At 39.6% G+C, this 15,306-nt stretch overlaps 4 protein-coding genes across 9 annotated transcripts in view; 3 read left to right on the top strand and 1 right to left on the bottom strand.

Moving 5' to 3' along the window:
* The window catches only part of LOC104820736 (general negative regulator of transcription subunit 3), a 7,047-nt gene extending 2,166 nt beyond the window's left edge, over positions 1–4,881 (top strand). For 3 of the 4 annotated variants that reach the window (XM_010551311.2, XM_010551309.2, XM_010551312.2), the window contains exons 4-16: positions 83–133; positions 381–470; positions 571–717; positions 847–951; positions 1,157–1,210; positions 1,288–1,923; positions 2,246–2,407; positions 2,574–2,709; positions 3,031–3,128; positions 3,487–3,768; positions 3,868–4,002; positions 4,086–4,267; positions 4,618–4,881. In XM_010551311.2, the coding sequence (XP_010549613.1) occupies positions 83–133; positions 381–470; positions 571–717; positions 847–951; positions 1,157–1,210; positions 1,288–1,923; positions 2,246–2,407; positions 2,574–2,709; positions 3,031–3,128; positions 3,487–3,768; positions 3,868–4,002; positions 4,086–4,267; positions 4,618–4,684 (2,145 nt within the window). In that variant the 3' untranslated portion in view covers positions 4,685–4,881. The remainder of the gene's footprint in view (positions 1–82; positions 134–380; positions 471–570; positions 718–846; positions 952–1,156; positions 1,211–1,287; positions 1,924–2,245; positions 2,408–2,573; positions 2,710–3,030; positions 3,129–3,486; positions 3,769–3,867; positions 4,003–4,085; positions 4,268–4,617) is intronic. The other variant, XM_010551310.2, reaches the window with a different exon arrangement.
* A 2,307-nt stretch (positions 4,882–7,188) lies between these two features.
* Positions 7,189–10,149, top strand: LOC104820735 (glucan endo-1,3-beta-glucosidase 8-like). The gene is made up of 2 exons (XM_010551308.1): positions 7,189–7,888; positions 8,915–10,149. The coding sequence occupies exons 1-2, from the start codon at positions 7,542–7,544 to the stop codon at positions 10,032–10,034; spliced, it is 1,467 nt and encodes a 488-aa protein (XP_010549610.1). The 5' UTR covers positions 7,189–7,541; the 3' UTR covers positions 10,035–10,149.
* A 792-nt stretch (positions 10,150–10,941) lies between these two features.
* On the top strand, positions 10,942–15,257 carry LOC104820732. 2 transcript variants are annotated; one of them, XM_010551303.2, is made up of 4 exons: positions 10,942–11,194; positions 11,935–12,078; positions 12,901–14,197; positions 14,268–15,257. In XM_010551303.2, the coding sequence occupies exons 1-4, from the start codon at positions 11,043–11,045 to the stop codon at positions 14,715–14,717; spliced, it is 2,043 nt and encodes a 680-aa protein (XP_010549605.2). In that variant the 5' UTR covers positions 10,942–11,042; the 3' UTR covers positions 14,718–15,257. The 2 variants fall into 2 exon arrangements, with proteins under 2 accessions (XP_010549605.2, XP_010549606.1); XM_010551304.2 differs by lacking the exon at positions 10,942–11,194 and having other exon boundaries at positions 11,893–12,078; positions 12,909–14,197.
* LOC104820734 (T-complex protein 1 subunit theta) overlaps positions 15,038–15,306 on the bottom strand; it is a 4,958-nt gene continuing 4,689 nt past the window's right edge. The window contains exon 14 of one of the 2 annotated variants that reach the window (XM_010551306.1): positions 15,038–15,297. In XM_010551306.1, coding sequence (XP_010549608.1) covers positions 15,279–15,297 — 19 coding nt within the window. In that variant the 3' untranslated portion in view covers positions 15,038–15,278. The other variant, XM_010551305.1, reaches the window with a different exon arrangement.

Here is a 15,306-nt window from a genome sequence, read left to right as displayed (position 1 = left end):
AAGAGTGTCAGCGAATTCAAATGCTGGTTACCTCTTTGTTTAATGGTCAGGCTACTGATTTGTCTAAGTTCTTCTCCAATAGGACCCAAAAGAGAAAGCAAAGGCAGAAACAAGAGATTGGTTGAACAATGTGGTGAGCAACTAAGCTTCCATTTGTCATGCTATCAATTCCATTCTTCCAAGAGTTTAAATGTTGTGATTTACGGCCTAATAATAGTAAAGCGAGTGCTGATGAGTGCATTGCTCTAAGTATATTTGAGGCTAAATATGGTGAACATGTGAGGAAATTAGGTATTTAGTTTTTGTACTACAGTATTCCGCATATCGTGAACCAGCGTTTTAGCTGCTTAAAAGTAATTATACTTCTTGCTGTCAAATAGGTGAGTGAACTCGAGTCCCAGATTGATAGTTTTGAAGCTGAGTTGGAAGGGCTGTCCGTCAAAAAAGGAAAGACAAGGCCACCCAGATTGGTAAGTTGTAAAACGTATGCATCTTTTGGTGTATGAGATGCCCTTTTTATTTTAATTCTAATGTTGAATTATGTGTTAAATTGGTGTTTTCCTCTTTCAGACACATTTAGAGACATCCATTACAAGGCATAGGGCTCATATAATAAAGTTGGAATTGATCTTGAGGCGTCTGGACAATGATGAATTAAGTCCAGATCAGGTGAATGATGTGAAAGATTTTCTGGATGACTATGTGGAACGAAATCAGGTCTGTTTCATATGTCATCTGATTTTCTTTTTCTTCTAGTGTATGTGTTCACATCAAATTTTCTGGCCCATTTTGTGCTCCAGTAAGTTGATCATTCTGTAGGATTAATTTTAACTCTTCTCTCTGTAGGACGATTTCGATGAATTTAGTGATGTCGATGAGCTCTATAACACATTGCCATTAGACAAGGTGGAGGGGCTTGAAGATTTAGTTATTGCTGGTCCTCTTGTCAAGGTAAACTTTTTGCAACTTCCCTTGTTAGTTATTTTCTCCAGCCCTGTGCAAAAAAGGAAAGTGCTGTGCCCGTTGATGTAAGACATACCTGTACAGAAACTTGGGGACAATCCATTTGAAAGGGCTTAAGATGTTGGTTTTGTCACTATAATCTTTACTGATCTAGTTCAAACGTTAGTGATAATAATGACTTATGTTTTTTCAGGGTACCCCTTTGAGCATGAAGAACACTTTGGCAGCGTCAGCATCTCAAGTTCACGTAAGAGTTCTGTGTATCTCTTTGCCCGAATAACATAGTTCAACTGCTAGTATGTCTTGATTTTGGCTTTGTTTCAGAGTACGAACTCGTCAGTTCCTCATCCGAGTACTTCTCAAGATAAAATGGAAGACACAACTTCACAGGACAGTAGTTCTGAAGTTGTCGTAAAAACCCCTCCTCCCAAAAGTGGCACAAGCCTTCTATCTACGGCATTAGCATCAGCTGGCGGACGGACAACATCGAATGTTCCTGTCCCATCGATTTCTAATTCTACTCAAACTGCCGCAGAAAGCATGGGAAATTCATCATCAGTGACTGCCAAGGAAGAAGATGCAGCAACCTTACCTGCTCGCAGACCACCCTCCTCATCTATGGCTGATGCTCCATTAAGGGGCATCGGTAGAGGTGGTCCCTCCACACAGGCCCAAACGAGCCTGCCATCTCCCAGTTCAGTAAATGGAGCTCGTAGTGTTGCTGCTTCAGCCAGTGAAGTAACAAAGAGAAATATCATGGGAGTTGACGGTCCAATCCAGCCACTTACTTCACCTCTAAGCAAAATTGCATTGCCACAAACTGCCAAGGCTAATGACGGAACTGTCTCTGATAGCAATCCCGGTGATGCTGCTGCTAGCATCGGTAGAGCTTTTTCACCCTCTATTGTCTCCGATGTGCCGTGGAGGCCTGGAGGTTCATTCCAGAGCCAGAATGAAATGGTGTGCTCTCTCTTTTTCCAGACCAATAATTTACTTGGAATTTTGCATTGTCTTTTTCGGTACATTAAACTATATTTTGGATTTTCTTTTTCAGTTTTTCTCCTTAATCTGGGTAGTGTTTCAAAGAAAATCCCTGGTTATTTAATGGTTAATGATAACTCCTTGCATTCTAACAAAATCCAAAGTAGTCAAATCTTAAAATCCTTCCCATATGGCTTGGTTAAGGCATCTGGTCTCATAGTTAGGTGTTCCTTCTGTATTTTTTCTGGAAGCTTCTTAAATATTTTGTCTGTGTAAAATGCTTTATATGTTTTTTGCTCAGATCCTTGGGAGAGCCGAGATAGCTCCAGATCAAAGAGAGAAATTTTTACAGAGATTTCAGCAAGTGCAGCAGGGCAATGGTAACTTTTTAGGTTTACCTTCGCTTTCCGGAGGTACCGAGAAGCTGTTTTCTTCTCAACAACAAAATCCTCTCTTGCAGCAGGTACTGCTTTTTTATTTTTCTTTTCCACCTTTTTTCTATTTATGTATACCTCAGTGCCCTTTGTTGACTCCTGAGCAAGTCCGTTTTTAGGTTGTCACAAGATTATGATACTTAGACCCGTTCCCTCATAATAGTGTCATATTTCCTTTCCTAATTTGTTTCCCAGAGCTCGTCAATGTCGCCCCATGGTGGCCTGGGAATTAGTGTTCAGGCACCTGGTTTTAACGTCGTTGGTCATGCCACCTTACAGCAGCAGTCAAATGCCATGTCTCAACAATCCAGCCAGCCCCTTTCTGTCACAGGTAAAGGAATTTTGTTTATCTCAGTTGGAATTTAGTTTTTTTTTTTAAAAAAAAAAGCCAAGGTAAAAACCATGAATAAGCACTTTATTTTTGAAAAAAAAGTTGTATATAGGCTGTTTCTTTGTCTGGACGAAAATATCCAATGATATCAAAAGATTCTTATTATTTCTTCTGAAATTGAACCAAATTAAACTAAGGTTGTCCAAGCAGTTTTAAACTTGGGCTATGAAGAGATGGATATGGAATAATGATGAAGGAACTCAATTGATGATTATTATCATGACAGTATCAATTAAATGCTGTTCTTGATGTTTTCTGCAGACATAGACCGATCGAGAAATGATGAACAGCAGCAGCAAAACTTACCAGATGATGTGAATGGTAATGAGGATTATGCTAAAGTACCGTTTGATCACCATGTAAGCTTGATCTTGATCTCTACATCCAGTGCATGGAAATTTTACCGCATATCTGAATCGAGTATGATGTATGTATCCAATGCACACATATCATTCTATAATTATCAGCAGGTACTGATGACATATTGCTGCATTATTGTTGTTTTCCCAGATTAATTTCTAGTGAGTTTTATTATGGAAATGTTATTTGTCTTTGTAGGTTTTGGTGAGTGTTTTGGCATTCCTTTACTTAAACTTCAACATTTGCAATTAAATAATTAACGAGATCTGTGATTACAATAGATTATTAGAATATTATAGTTGTATTCTCAATTCCAAGAGACCAACATAGACATTGTATTTGCTCGTTCTTTCTTAGCTACAGGCAGGAATGATGAGCTCCTCGGCTGCAGATTCAACACAGGTGGTGGCTAGAGATGATCCAGATTTCTCCCCGGGCTTACCTGTACAACCCAGCCAACCTTCCAGCAGTCTTGGGGTCATTGGACGTAGAAGTGTTGCTGATCTCGGGGCCATTGGTGACAACACCGGCGGCTCAGCAGTGCATAATGATCAGATGCATCATCTTCAGTTGCTTGAGGCAGCCTACTATAGACTTCCTCAGCCTAAAGATTCAGATCCTCCAAGGCATTATTCTCCGGTATGGAATGATCCGTTCTCTCCTACCTTTCCTTTTCCCTTTTGGTGATTCTCGATCTTGTTTTCCATTTGTTCATGTATTTGGTTACGTTTTGGGCAGAGGAACCCGGCTCTAACACCTGCAAGCTACCCTCAAGTACAAGCGCCTATCATAAATAACCCTTTGCTCTGGGAACGTTTTGGAAGTGACGCTTATGGCATCGATACTTTGTTCTTTACATTCTATTATCAGCAGGTTAGGATCAGGATTTCTGTCATTTCTTATTCCTTAATTTCTCAAAATCTGTCATCATATTGTAATCTTTCTTTCGGCTGTAGAACACGTATCAACAATATTTGGCTGCGAAAGAGCTTAAGAAACAGGCTTGGAGATTCCACAGGAAATATAACACATGGTTCCAGAGACATGAAGAGCCAAAGATTGCCACCGACGAGTACGAACAGGGCACTTACGTTTACTTTGATTTCCATAGCTCCAAAGACGAAAGCCAACAAGGATGGTACGTTCGTTCCACTCGATTGTATTTCTATGAGCTTTCTTCAGTCATGTCGCTTGAACTAAAATGGCCATTCTAGTCTAGTCCCGAGGCCCTGTTCTCGCTCTGGTTTCTGTCAGTTCTTGCCAACCTTTGTTATGGACCGCCCATTGAGAGAAACATGCATTTTTGTAGTTTTCTGCTTCAGTTCAGACAGGGACTGTAAGAGAGTTGAGTGACATCAGACACTGTGCAATTAGATCATACTTCTTCAATCTCTAGAATCTAGGACCTGAACCATAGGTCCTGAAGGAAACCTCTCTATGTTCATAGGCTGTTACATAAACAATTGCCTTACTGTTGTTATCTTGCAGGTGCCAAAGAATCAAACACGAGTTTGCGTTCGAGTACTGTTATCTTGAAGACGAACTCTCTGTGTAAGAAAGATGCACATAGGCATGTAGTGTTCGACCATCCCCTTGTCTCGTTTCATCTGTTTTGTCTCTATTTCGATTTCCCCATTTGTTTTGGTCTCTGAAGCTCTCTAATGTTTCATCTTAGGTAAAAAGTTTTACTAATTTTAAGTTTAACTTCAACCCTTTTACATATTCATTTTGCAGTAAATTTTAGATTATGTATATGTATTCACATAGTGTAGCTTTCTATATATATATATATACACCAGTCCATGCAATGCATGCAGGATACGTACCTATCGACGTAATTGTTGTTTTGATATCAGTCCATGCATGCACGATACGTTTTCAACTTCTTTTACTTTTGATTTAATTGATTAAATATACAGAAGTCGGTCCACGCTAATGGTTTGATTGGTCTTCCAACTTCATAATCTAAAGGTTTCCTGACCACAGTTTCGACACGAAACGTAACTACTCCTTGATTTAAATATTTTATACAAAATGTAGACGACAATTTTATAATGGCCATTCACATTTGCTCAAACATATTTCCCAATTTGCAATAATTTATGTGATTGCCTATATGTTAAACTACCATTACGTGTAATTGATTTTGCACAATTTGACTTCTCAATTATTGGATTTTTCAAATTTGTCCTCCAAATGTTCTAGATTGTACTGTCTGGTAAATATTTGAAAAACATTACGAGGGACGATCATATTCTAAAACTGTTATGTATAATTCAGAGACGAATAAGTGTAATAATCGTGCTAAAACTAATTATGTAATATAAATAAAATACAGATATAGAACATTGAAATAAAAAAAATGATTATATGGCGTACTATCCATAAATTTCCTTGAACTTTTTGGAACATATATACCACAAATAGGAATGATATCGATAATTTCGTGTCTTCATAATATGTTGGTTATTATCACGTTACATTAGACAAAAAAAAGAATGATATTACACATAACATAATATCGTTAAAAAATCCAACTTGATAATAAATAAATAAATAAAAATCGGGACTGATAACCCTAATATTCTCAAAGAAAGGCATAGAAGGGAATAAGAATCGTTTAAGTGGAAAGATGCCTCGAAATGGGCCAACTGCAATATATATATATATATATATATATATATGTATATATGCACTCGAATTATTTGGATCTTTCCACTATAAATAAAAGAAAAGAAAAATTGAAAATGGGAAACTAATTACATAGATGCTTTTTGAATGGATATAACTTTGAATGGATACATAGATGCTTTTTGGGTGAACGGTATTCGTTATATAATTTGCAGTAATTTTACGTTCATGAATAGATGTAGATATAACATATTTTGGTCGGTTGAGCCCACCCTGAATCATCCATACGTGGATGATGGAGCCTCGGTTCAATATATATGTATAGATTCATTATACATATAGATATATGATATAGAAGATGAAATTATATATATATATATATATATATATATATATATGTAGTATGACTATAAACTGATAAATGTGTCGTCAGCGATACATGGGGTGTCGTGCTCATCCAACGTGGGGCTGTCTCCGCATGGACCAATCACAATTATGACACGTCATCTCCACTTCGGAGCTAGGGATTCGTTCCTCGACAACATGAAACGTCGTCGTTTCCTTCAATCGCTTTCCAAAACAATTTAAGGCTTTGAATGGTATTGGTTTTTATTTTGGGTTTTTGGCTTTAGTTTTTTTATATGATATAGAATATGAAATTATATATATATATATATATATATATATATATATGTAGTATGACTATAAACTGATAAATGTGTCGTCAGCGATACATGGGGTGTCGTGCTCATCCAACGTGGGGCTGTCTCCGCATGGACCAATCACAATTATGACACGTCATCTCCACTTCGGAGCTAGGGATTCGTTCCTCGACAACATGAAACGTCGTCGTTTCCTTCAATCGCTTTCCAAAACAATTTAAGGCTTTGAATGGTATTGGTTTTTATTTTGGGTTTTTGGCTTTAGTTTTTTGTTTTTGGTTTTTAGTTTTTGGTTTTTGGCTTTTGGATTCTGAAAGTTTATAAATCTAAAAAAAGGTGGCTTTTAGTTTTTAGTTGATTTTTTTCATAAAGTAGATTTTTGGGTTTTTAGGAAAACCAAATTTCAAAAAACTTGATTGTCGGTTTTCTAACTTTTTGAAATCCAAAAACTCCGAAATCCACATCTCATTCAACACCTAACTTTGCTGAATCATAACTCCTCCTCCCTGCCTCAGTGACCGACCACTTTGAGATTTAGAGATCTAATTACTGTTTGAGATCTACACTTTTAATGCAAATGATATTATATTCAGTCAGTTACTTAATCTATGGATTAACTCGTTAAATAGCCTTTGTTTAGGATTAACTCTTGTTGCAAAGACTTGATTTTCCATACATACACACACACATTGTTTATTTATTTATTAATTTATTTTATTTTATTTTATTTATTATGGTAATGATGCCGGTTTTGAAACCGAGCGTCTTTGTTATATCTTGAACAAGAGAATAGAATTGTTCAACACGATCTTCTCCACCGTCATCTCTTTCCATTTTTCCTCCACATGATAATTTCTCTCTGCCCAAACACCAGAAATCTTTCCTTTTCCCCCATTGATTATTCAATTCCCCAAACCACATCAAAGGAAACAACACTAACGCTGTTTTCTCAAACTTTGATCCAAATTTCTAAATCTGTTCAACTCTTTTTCTCATAGAATTAATAACAGATCCGCACAAACCCAGAATCCCACCGGCTTTCAAATACCCGAAACTTTCCCGGTAAACAGGGAAACGGGAAAAAGCCCAAAACTTTCCGGGAAAACTAACGAAACCCAGATGAGACAGAAACGGAGTATCATCGCCACCGTCGTATTAGTGGGCATCGCCGCGGTGTGCTTACTCTTCCGCGGCGGAGAGGCATTGGGAGTGAACTGGGGGACGATGGCGAGTCACCAGCTACCGCCGAAGACGGTGGTGCAGATGCTGAAGGGCAACAACATTCAGAAAGTGAAGCTCTTCGACGCGGACGGAAGCACCATGGGAGCTATAGCCGGCTCAGGCATGGAGGTCATGGTGGCTATTCCGAATGATCAGCTCAAAGCCATGGGAAGCTTCAGCCGAGCTAAGGATTGGGTCCGAAGAAACGTCACTAGCTACAACTTCAATGGCGGCGTCAACGTCAAGTAATTCCTCCTCTCTTTTTCTATCTTAAAACCGAGAAAGTTTTGATTTTTCTGAAACTTTTCTGGGTATCTGGTGATGGGTCGGATTCAAATGCTTGAAAAAGCATATATGTTTTTGGGATGATCCTTGATTTTGAGATTTGGATTCAGATGCATCAAGTACATTGGATAATGATGTGGTAGAGGTTTGTACGGTTCCTGTGAGTGTTTGAAGTGATTATTACAATATCATAATTTGTGTTATAGGGAAACTTAATTATTTCCAAATAATTTTATAATAATGTGAATCCAGAGAGATATAATTCGCTAAGAAATTTTCATTTTTAGTTCATTTTATTTTATTGGAAAATAATGTCTACAAGGAAATAAGTATGAGAAATAAACCTCTTAATTTTTTTTCCTGAGCCAACCACTTTTTCATAGACAGATAGGACAGGAGATCCAATCCTTTACACGTTTTTTTTTTGGATGAAAAAAAAATAAACAATAACTGAAATTGGGTGATAATTTCAAATCGTACATATAATATTTATATATATATATATATAAATAAATAGTTTAATCTAATTTAGTTTGGAGGTTGGCTATTATCGATTGACTTAATAATATGAATCTTTTAGTGGCGAGAATTTTGGAAACATTTATTTAATTGGGTGAGTATTAGTTTGTTATAATAAATATATAAATAAACAATAACTGAAATTGCGTAGATATACATTAATTTTGCTACAGATATATTATATGTGATTTAATGCAATTAATTGCACATGACGGCAACTTAATCTATGCAAAACATGAATGAATCTTTCTTTTAAATGTACAGGTTTTAGAAAAGGTAATTGATTCCCTCTTTTCGCAAAAAAAAAAGCTAGCAATTCCTCTGCATGCCATATGAAAAGTTATTTCATTGTGAACAAAATACAAAAGTTTTATAAATAAATACCATATTAGTGTGTGTGTATATATATATATGTAAATATACTGACGAAAACATATTTGATTGTTTTATATATAAATTTGATATAGATACGTAGCGGTAGGGAACGAGCCGTTCTTGACATCGTACAACGGGACATTCATAAACCTGACGTACCCAGCGCTGGTCAACATCCAGAACGCATTGAACCAAGCAGGACTCGGCGACTCCATCAAAGCCACCGTCCCTCTCAACGCCGACGTCTACAACTCTCCGCCGGAAAAACCCTTCCCTTCCTCCGGCAGATTCCGACAGGACATCCTCGACCAGATGTCTCTCATCGTCAACTTCCTCGCTCAGAACAAAGCCCCCTTCACCGTCAACATCTACCCTTTCCTCAGTCTCTACCTCAGCTCCGACTTCCCCGTCAATTACGCCTTCTTCGAGGGCCAAAACACTGTCAACGATCCCGACAACGGCGTCGTCTATACCAACGTCTTCGACGCCAACTTCGACACCCTCGTCGCATCTCTCAAGGCCTTGAATCATGGGGACATGCCCATCATTGTCGGAGAGGTCGGCTGGCCAACGGATGGCGACAAGAACGCCAATGTGGCAAATGCCGAGAGGTTCTACGCCGGTTTGCTTCCACGGTTGGCCGCGAACAGAGGGACCCCGATGCGTCCTGGATACATCGAAGTGTATCTTTTCGGCTTGCTCGACGAGGACGCTAAGAGTATAGCTCCAGGGAGCTTCGAGCGTCACTGGGGAATCTTCAAATACGACGGCCAACCCAAGTTCCCGATGGATTTTTCGGGCCAAGGTCTGAAGAAGTTCTTGGTCGGAGCCCAGAACGTCGATTACTTGCCAGCTAGGTGGTGTATGTACAACCCGAACGGCAATGGCGATATAAGCAAGCTCGGAGAGAACATAGACTACGCCTGCAGGTTCTCGGACTGCACAGCTTTGGGGTACGGATCCTCCTGCGGGAACCTGGATGTGAACGGGAACGCATCGTATGCGTTTAACATGTATTTCCAGGTGCAGAACCAGCAAGAAGAGGCGTGTTACTTTCAGGGGCTTGCCACGATCACATCGCAGAACCTGTCACAAGGGCAATGCAATTTTCCTGTTCAGATCGGTCAGTTTTCGTCGGGACATTATCATAGGTATGGTTCGGCAGCCGGGTTGTGTCTGGTGAGTGTGTTAGTGTTCTTTATGAGACTATGAGGTTTTGGGCTATGTCTTCAGGCATTTTGGTTTTCATTGTTGGTGGATTGGGTTACTTTTTGTTGTATATTATTGATTCTTGGTTCATATCGGTATTCGTTCTCTGGGATCTGCATTGGAATCGGATTATATACATTCTAATCTGAACAAACAAAGATGGATAATAAACGGATTGAGTTTCATGGGACTATGAACACTGACCTCTACACGTACCACCATAAACGGGAATGACTTGGCCATTGATCCATTCACCAATATCTGTAGCCAAGAACCCGAATACCGGTGCGATCACCCTCTTCACCTTCTCCTCGCTCTTCCCTTGGAAGAACCTATCCATGGCGACGAGTCTTGGAGCAATGCAGTTTGCTGTAATTCCTGTTCCTTCTGACATCTTTAGCTTGCTGTAATTCCTGTTCCTTTAACATCTTTAGCTAGAATCTTGACCATGGCGACCTTCGATGCTCCCAGAAGATGTCAGAAGGATAATCCGCCCACCACCTCCATGTTTTAGCCGCTTGGCAGCTTCCACGCAGAACAGGAAAGCGCCTCTTGTGTTAACACGGCATCAAAAGGACACAAACAATGATGAGTATCAATGCAGCAAGAATTTAGAATTCAATGCACTCAACGGATTCAAGGCAAAGATTCATTTTTTTTAACCTGAAACCAAAGGTTCCATGAATCAAGAACGTGAAATCTCAGCTGATGATGAGCATGACAAGGTTTCGTAGCATTTCTAAAGAGTTCGTTACAACGTGAGTCAGTTTGTCTTTGGTTTAAGCAACACATGAACAATCCAAAAATGTTTTCCTTCTTTCTCCCAAATTCACAGATAATCAAATCGAACGACAAAGTATCTGAAGATGCGATCAAAATCTTCCACGGTATCTCGGATCGAGAATTCCCGCCGAGTTAACCAGGATGTGAAGCGGCGACTCGAAACCGCGCTCCGCCGAGTCGAACAACGATTTTACCTCGCTTGGCTGCAAGGCTTTGGCCCGCACCACGATGTCCGCCGGAAGGTTGTTGATCTCGGTCGCAAACTGCTCAGCCTCGCCGGATTTAGAGGCGAAGCTGATACGATCTCCGCGCAGGTGGATTGCTATGGCTCGCCCGATCCCCCGAGAAGAGCCTGTGACAATGGCGACTCGGCCGACCAGGTGAAGCCACGTGGACGACGGAGCGGCCATAATCTACTATATTTGCAGTTTCACGCCCCTTAAGTGTACTATATTTTCAGATTATTCCTCAAATTATTATAGATTGTTATTTTAACCCCGTAATTCCACAAAGTGTGTATAGGGAGTCAAATGGCATTATTTCACAATTTAATGCAAATTGACTAATATTTTTAGAAAAACCGGAAATAAAGGGAATTTTATCTTTGTCGAAAAGAGACAAAAGGAAGGAAATCTTGTCACTTGACACTAGATCAAAATGACCCAAAATCAAACGTGATTTTAGGAGATAATAATTTATTAAAATAGGGGCAACTGCCCCCTCTATTTTTCATTTGTTTGGGAAAAAACCCATGAATTTTGGTTTTAGACTACAACACTTGTTACGTTCTCTCTCTTATGTAACTCATTATTCCAAATAAAAATAATATATCCTCTTACAACACACCAGACTAATTGATATGTGCATTAGCAGTTTTTTTACCAGTAGATATGTAAATAATTTAAAATAAAAGACAACGACTTCAAATAATTTTTGTAGGGGCCTACTGAGTCTTTAAAAAAGTTCGTGTGCATTTGGAATTAAAATGGAAACAACAGGGGTCAGTTTGCGTGAAACCCAAAAGTGCAAAGAAAAAGGAAACTAAAGAAATTACCAAAACCCGCTCTCTCACCAACCATCAACGTTTAAATTTTTCTGCTTTTGCTCTTCGTCTGAACAGGAGCGTCGGATCGTGGAAAGACGCTCATTTCTTCTGCAATCTGGGCATCAAGATCCACTACAGGATTCTTCTTGAAACTTCTCGGATAAGAAGAAGTTTAGTTTTCTTCGGTCATCGTACAAAGCGCATTTTTTTCGTTATCAGGTACCGATACATTCTTCTCTGTTCATCGATTTCGCTCGAACCAAATCGGAAATCTGATGACGCCCTTTGATTTATCTTAGTTTCTTGTTTGGTGGGTCTGTATCCTCTCGGATTCCATTTGAATACACTGTGGATACTCATTGATCTGGCGATTTTTACCATACAGAGCGACATTTACTTTGAGGATGTGATGCTATGCATTCTGTTCTTTTTAGGCATTTCAAAAGTTCCGAACTGGAAATTCTCGGTGAAACTGTTTCCGGTTTGGTTCGCGAGAAAATGATATTGAAAATAGGTGTAGGGATTATTTCACTTTTGGATTCTGATTAGGTATATTCGTCTAGGATTTCATGAGATGGGTCACGATTGATTGTTTTCCTTATTAAAGATCAGTAATATCACCCCACCATTTCATCTTCATTTAATTCATACATGTGTTATACAGGATCCGTGGATTTTGACAGACTATGATTTTTTTATGTTGACTTCATTGGAAAGAATGTTAAAGAACTGCCGAGGAAGGCATGTAAGGTTTAAGATTACGTCTGTTCTTGAGAACTCCAAATTCAAAACCTTCACTTGTTTTGTGGTTTTTCTGAGTGGTCAACATTTGTTTCTCAGTTGCCTCGAGTTTAGTATATATGATTAAGCACCCAAAGTTTTGTTTTCTAAAGGCTTTATTTCAGACGCATGTTATTACATGATTTGCATTTCTGCTGCTAAAAGTATAAGCAAGAAGAGTGACTCTGTAAACTTGTTTCCTTTTCGTTGATGGTTATTCCTGCGGGTATCTAAATATTGGTGATTGACTTGTGTTTGAAGGGATTTAGGAGAGAAAATGGGCAGAATTCTCAGTTCAGTGCTTAGACAAGAGTTGGGGAAACTTGACATAGATCCTGACAACCACAAGACGGCAATGAGAGCTTTGAAATCTTATGTTAACGATCTTGATGCTAGGGCGATTCCGTTGTTTGTTGCCCAACTTTCAGAAACAAAAGAAACAGGTTCTGAGCCCGGAGAGTTCACTGTTTCCCTCTTTGAGGATCTTGCCCGTGCCCACGGTGTCAAAATTTCCCCTCATACAGAAAACATCATGCAGGTGATCATAAGGACATTGGCCTCTAGTGCAGGTTCTTTTCCCCTTCAACAGGCTTGTTCAAAGGTGGTATCAGCTATTGCAAGATATGGGATTGACCCTGGAACTCCAGGAGACAAGAAGAAGGACATGATTCACTCTCTTTGCAAGCCATTGTCAGATTCACTGCTGGAAACACAAGGGCACCTTGCCTTAGGAGCTGTTGTTTGCTTGAAGGCTCTCATGGACTGCGACAACTGGCGATTTGCTTCAGATGAAATGGTGAACAAGGTGTGTCAAAACGTAGCTGTCACTCTGGAAGTGACTTCGAGTGAGACTAACTCTTATATGGCACTTGTCATGGCTCTTGCCAAGCACAACCCTTTTATCGTCGAGGCATATACGAGGTTGTTGGTGCATTCAGGACTCAGGATTCTGAATGTAGGTGTTGCTGAGGGTAATTCTCAGAAGCGGCTTTTGGCAATTCAGATGTTGAACTTCCTGATGAAGAGTTTAGATCCCAAGAGCATGTATTCTGAGATAGAGTTGATACTCCAAGAGATGGGGAAGTTTCGAAAAGATCCAATGCACTTTGTCAAAATGGCAGCTTATGAAGCCATGCAAACCGCAAAGAGATTAACAGGAGAGACAGGTTCAACGGTTGACAGTGCTGTTGATTCATGCACCGGATCAAATTTCAGCGTGGGGAACCATAATGATAGAATCTCGGTTAGTGCTAAAGAAGGGTCTATCAAGTCCAGATCACATGATCCGCAACGCTTACGTTCTTCTGCTAGAGAAGATTCACCATGTCTGAGAGAAAATGCTTCATACCGCTCTGGCAATGATCGTTGGAGTGTAAACCATAAGCATGGAACTTGTGCAGATGTGCAAGCAGATGAAGATGATTTGTTTCCGGGTGCAGCCTGTGGAAGCATTGTTGCAGGTTTTACTGCGGTGCCACATGAATACTATACTGAAGAGATTCATGTGTCACCTGAGATTCCTAGAAATGGATATCTGCAAAGTTCTATGCCATGTCAGGTACACTCTGCACTTCCTAGTCAATTCTTTAGGATAATTCAGTAGCTTAATTTTGAAACTCTGGTTTCAGATTCCAAAATCTCACGCAGAAGCTGATGACTCTGATGACATCTTGAGCCGTCGAAGTGACATGAACTCTGAGCGTTTCAAGACCGGTGGCTCAAGAAGTTCAAGAAAAAGCACCAAGCCACACTCACAAGATGGATATCCGAGACATCACCGGCATGGTTTTGTGCAGGATCCGTTTGATGATGTAATAGACGACAGAGAACAGAGCACTGATGGATCGTCCTCAACATGTGATCCCCCTACTACTACTGGTACTACTGTTACATCTCAAAATACGGGTGAAGAACCGAGGGCAGACTGGAATTCTGAGACTAATATTCGAAAGGGACGAGGCAAGAGTGTTCTGAGAGTGGGCTTGGGCTTCTTCTCCGTTGCAGTTGCAGGATTTGCTTCTTTCATGTGGGTATATGTTCGTGATGATATGGCCGTGCATCATCTTGTTCCTACATAAAAAAGTGTTCCCGGCAAGGACAAGACATTTCTTGGAACTCAGAACTAGGGTTTAGCAGCTTATAGTGTGTGAGTGTTAGCATACAGTGTCAATCTTCCCGTATATGGCTTAGAACTAGTGTTGTCATCTGTTCTTCCCCTGGAAGAAATAGCCAACGACGTTCCCAATTTAGAAAACGTTAGCTAACATCTTTCCCAAATTCAGCGTTGAAGTGTGCGTTCTCTCTCATCAGTTTGTGTTACGGCAATTTCTGATACAATTCTTGGCATATAACAAAGAAGGAACCAACTCTGTGAGAACTGCAAAAGATGAAACAGAGAATCTCAAAGACGAGATCCTGATTAATGTCAAAATAGCCCATATAATTCTTTCCACTAAACAAACCTGTAACTTCAGAACTCAAAGCCAAACAAAACAAACAGATTTGACTTCAGGTTGCAGAGACATTGAAAGCTAAAACCTGAAAGCTTGAGTGTATACAGACGAGTAGAAGCAAAATTTTGTTTCTTTAAGAGAGGAGGTATGATTAAAAAAAAAAAAGATAGATAGCTGTATACGGACTTAGTCTTCGCCCATGGCTGCTGCTGCA

Source organism: Tarenaya hassleriana, unplaced genomic scaffold, assembly GCF_000463585.1.
Source record: "Tarenaya hassleriana unplaced genomic scaffold, ASM46358v1 Cleome32, whole genome shotgun sequence".
Lineage (NCBI taxonomy): Eukaryota > Viridiplantae > Streptophyta > Magnoliopsida > Brassicales > Cleomaceae > Tarenaya > Tarenaya hassleriana.
This window is presented reverse-complemented; position numbering and strand designations above follow the sequence as displayed.

Coding starts and splice junctions, on each gene's coding strand:
- LOC104820735 (XM_010551308.1), top strand. CDS start 7,542: ATGAGACAGAAACGGAGTATCATCGCCACCGTCGTATTAGTGGGCATC. Junction 7,889..8,914: donor AATGGCGGCGTCAACGTCAA/GTAATTCCTCCT, acceptor AATTTGATATAG/ATACGTAGCGGTAGGGAACG.
- LOC104820732 (XM_010551303.2), top strand. CDS start 11,043: ATGTCCGCCGGAAGGTTGTTGATCTCGGTCGCAAACTGCTCAGCCTCG. Junction 11,195..11,934: donor ATGGCGACTCGGCCGACCAG/GTGAAGCCACGT, acceptor TCGTCTGAACAG/GAGCGTCGGATCGTGGAAAG. Junction 14,198..14,267: donor AAAGTTCTATGCCATGTCAG/GTACACTCTGCA, acceptor CTCTGGTTTCAG/ATTCCAAAATCTCACGCAGA.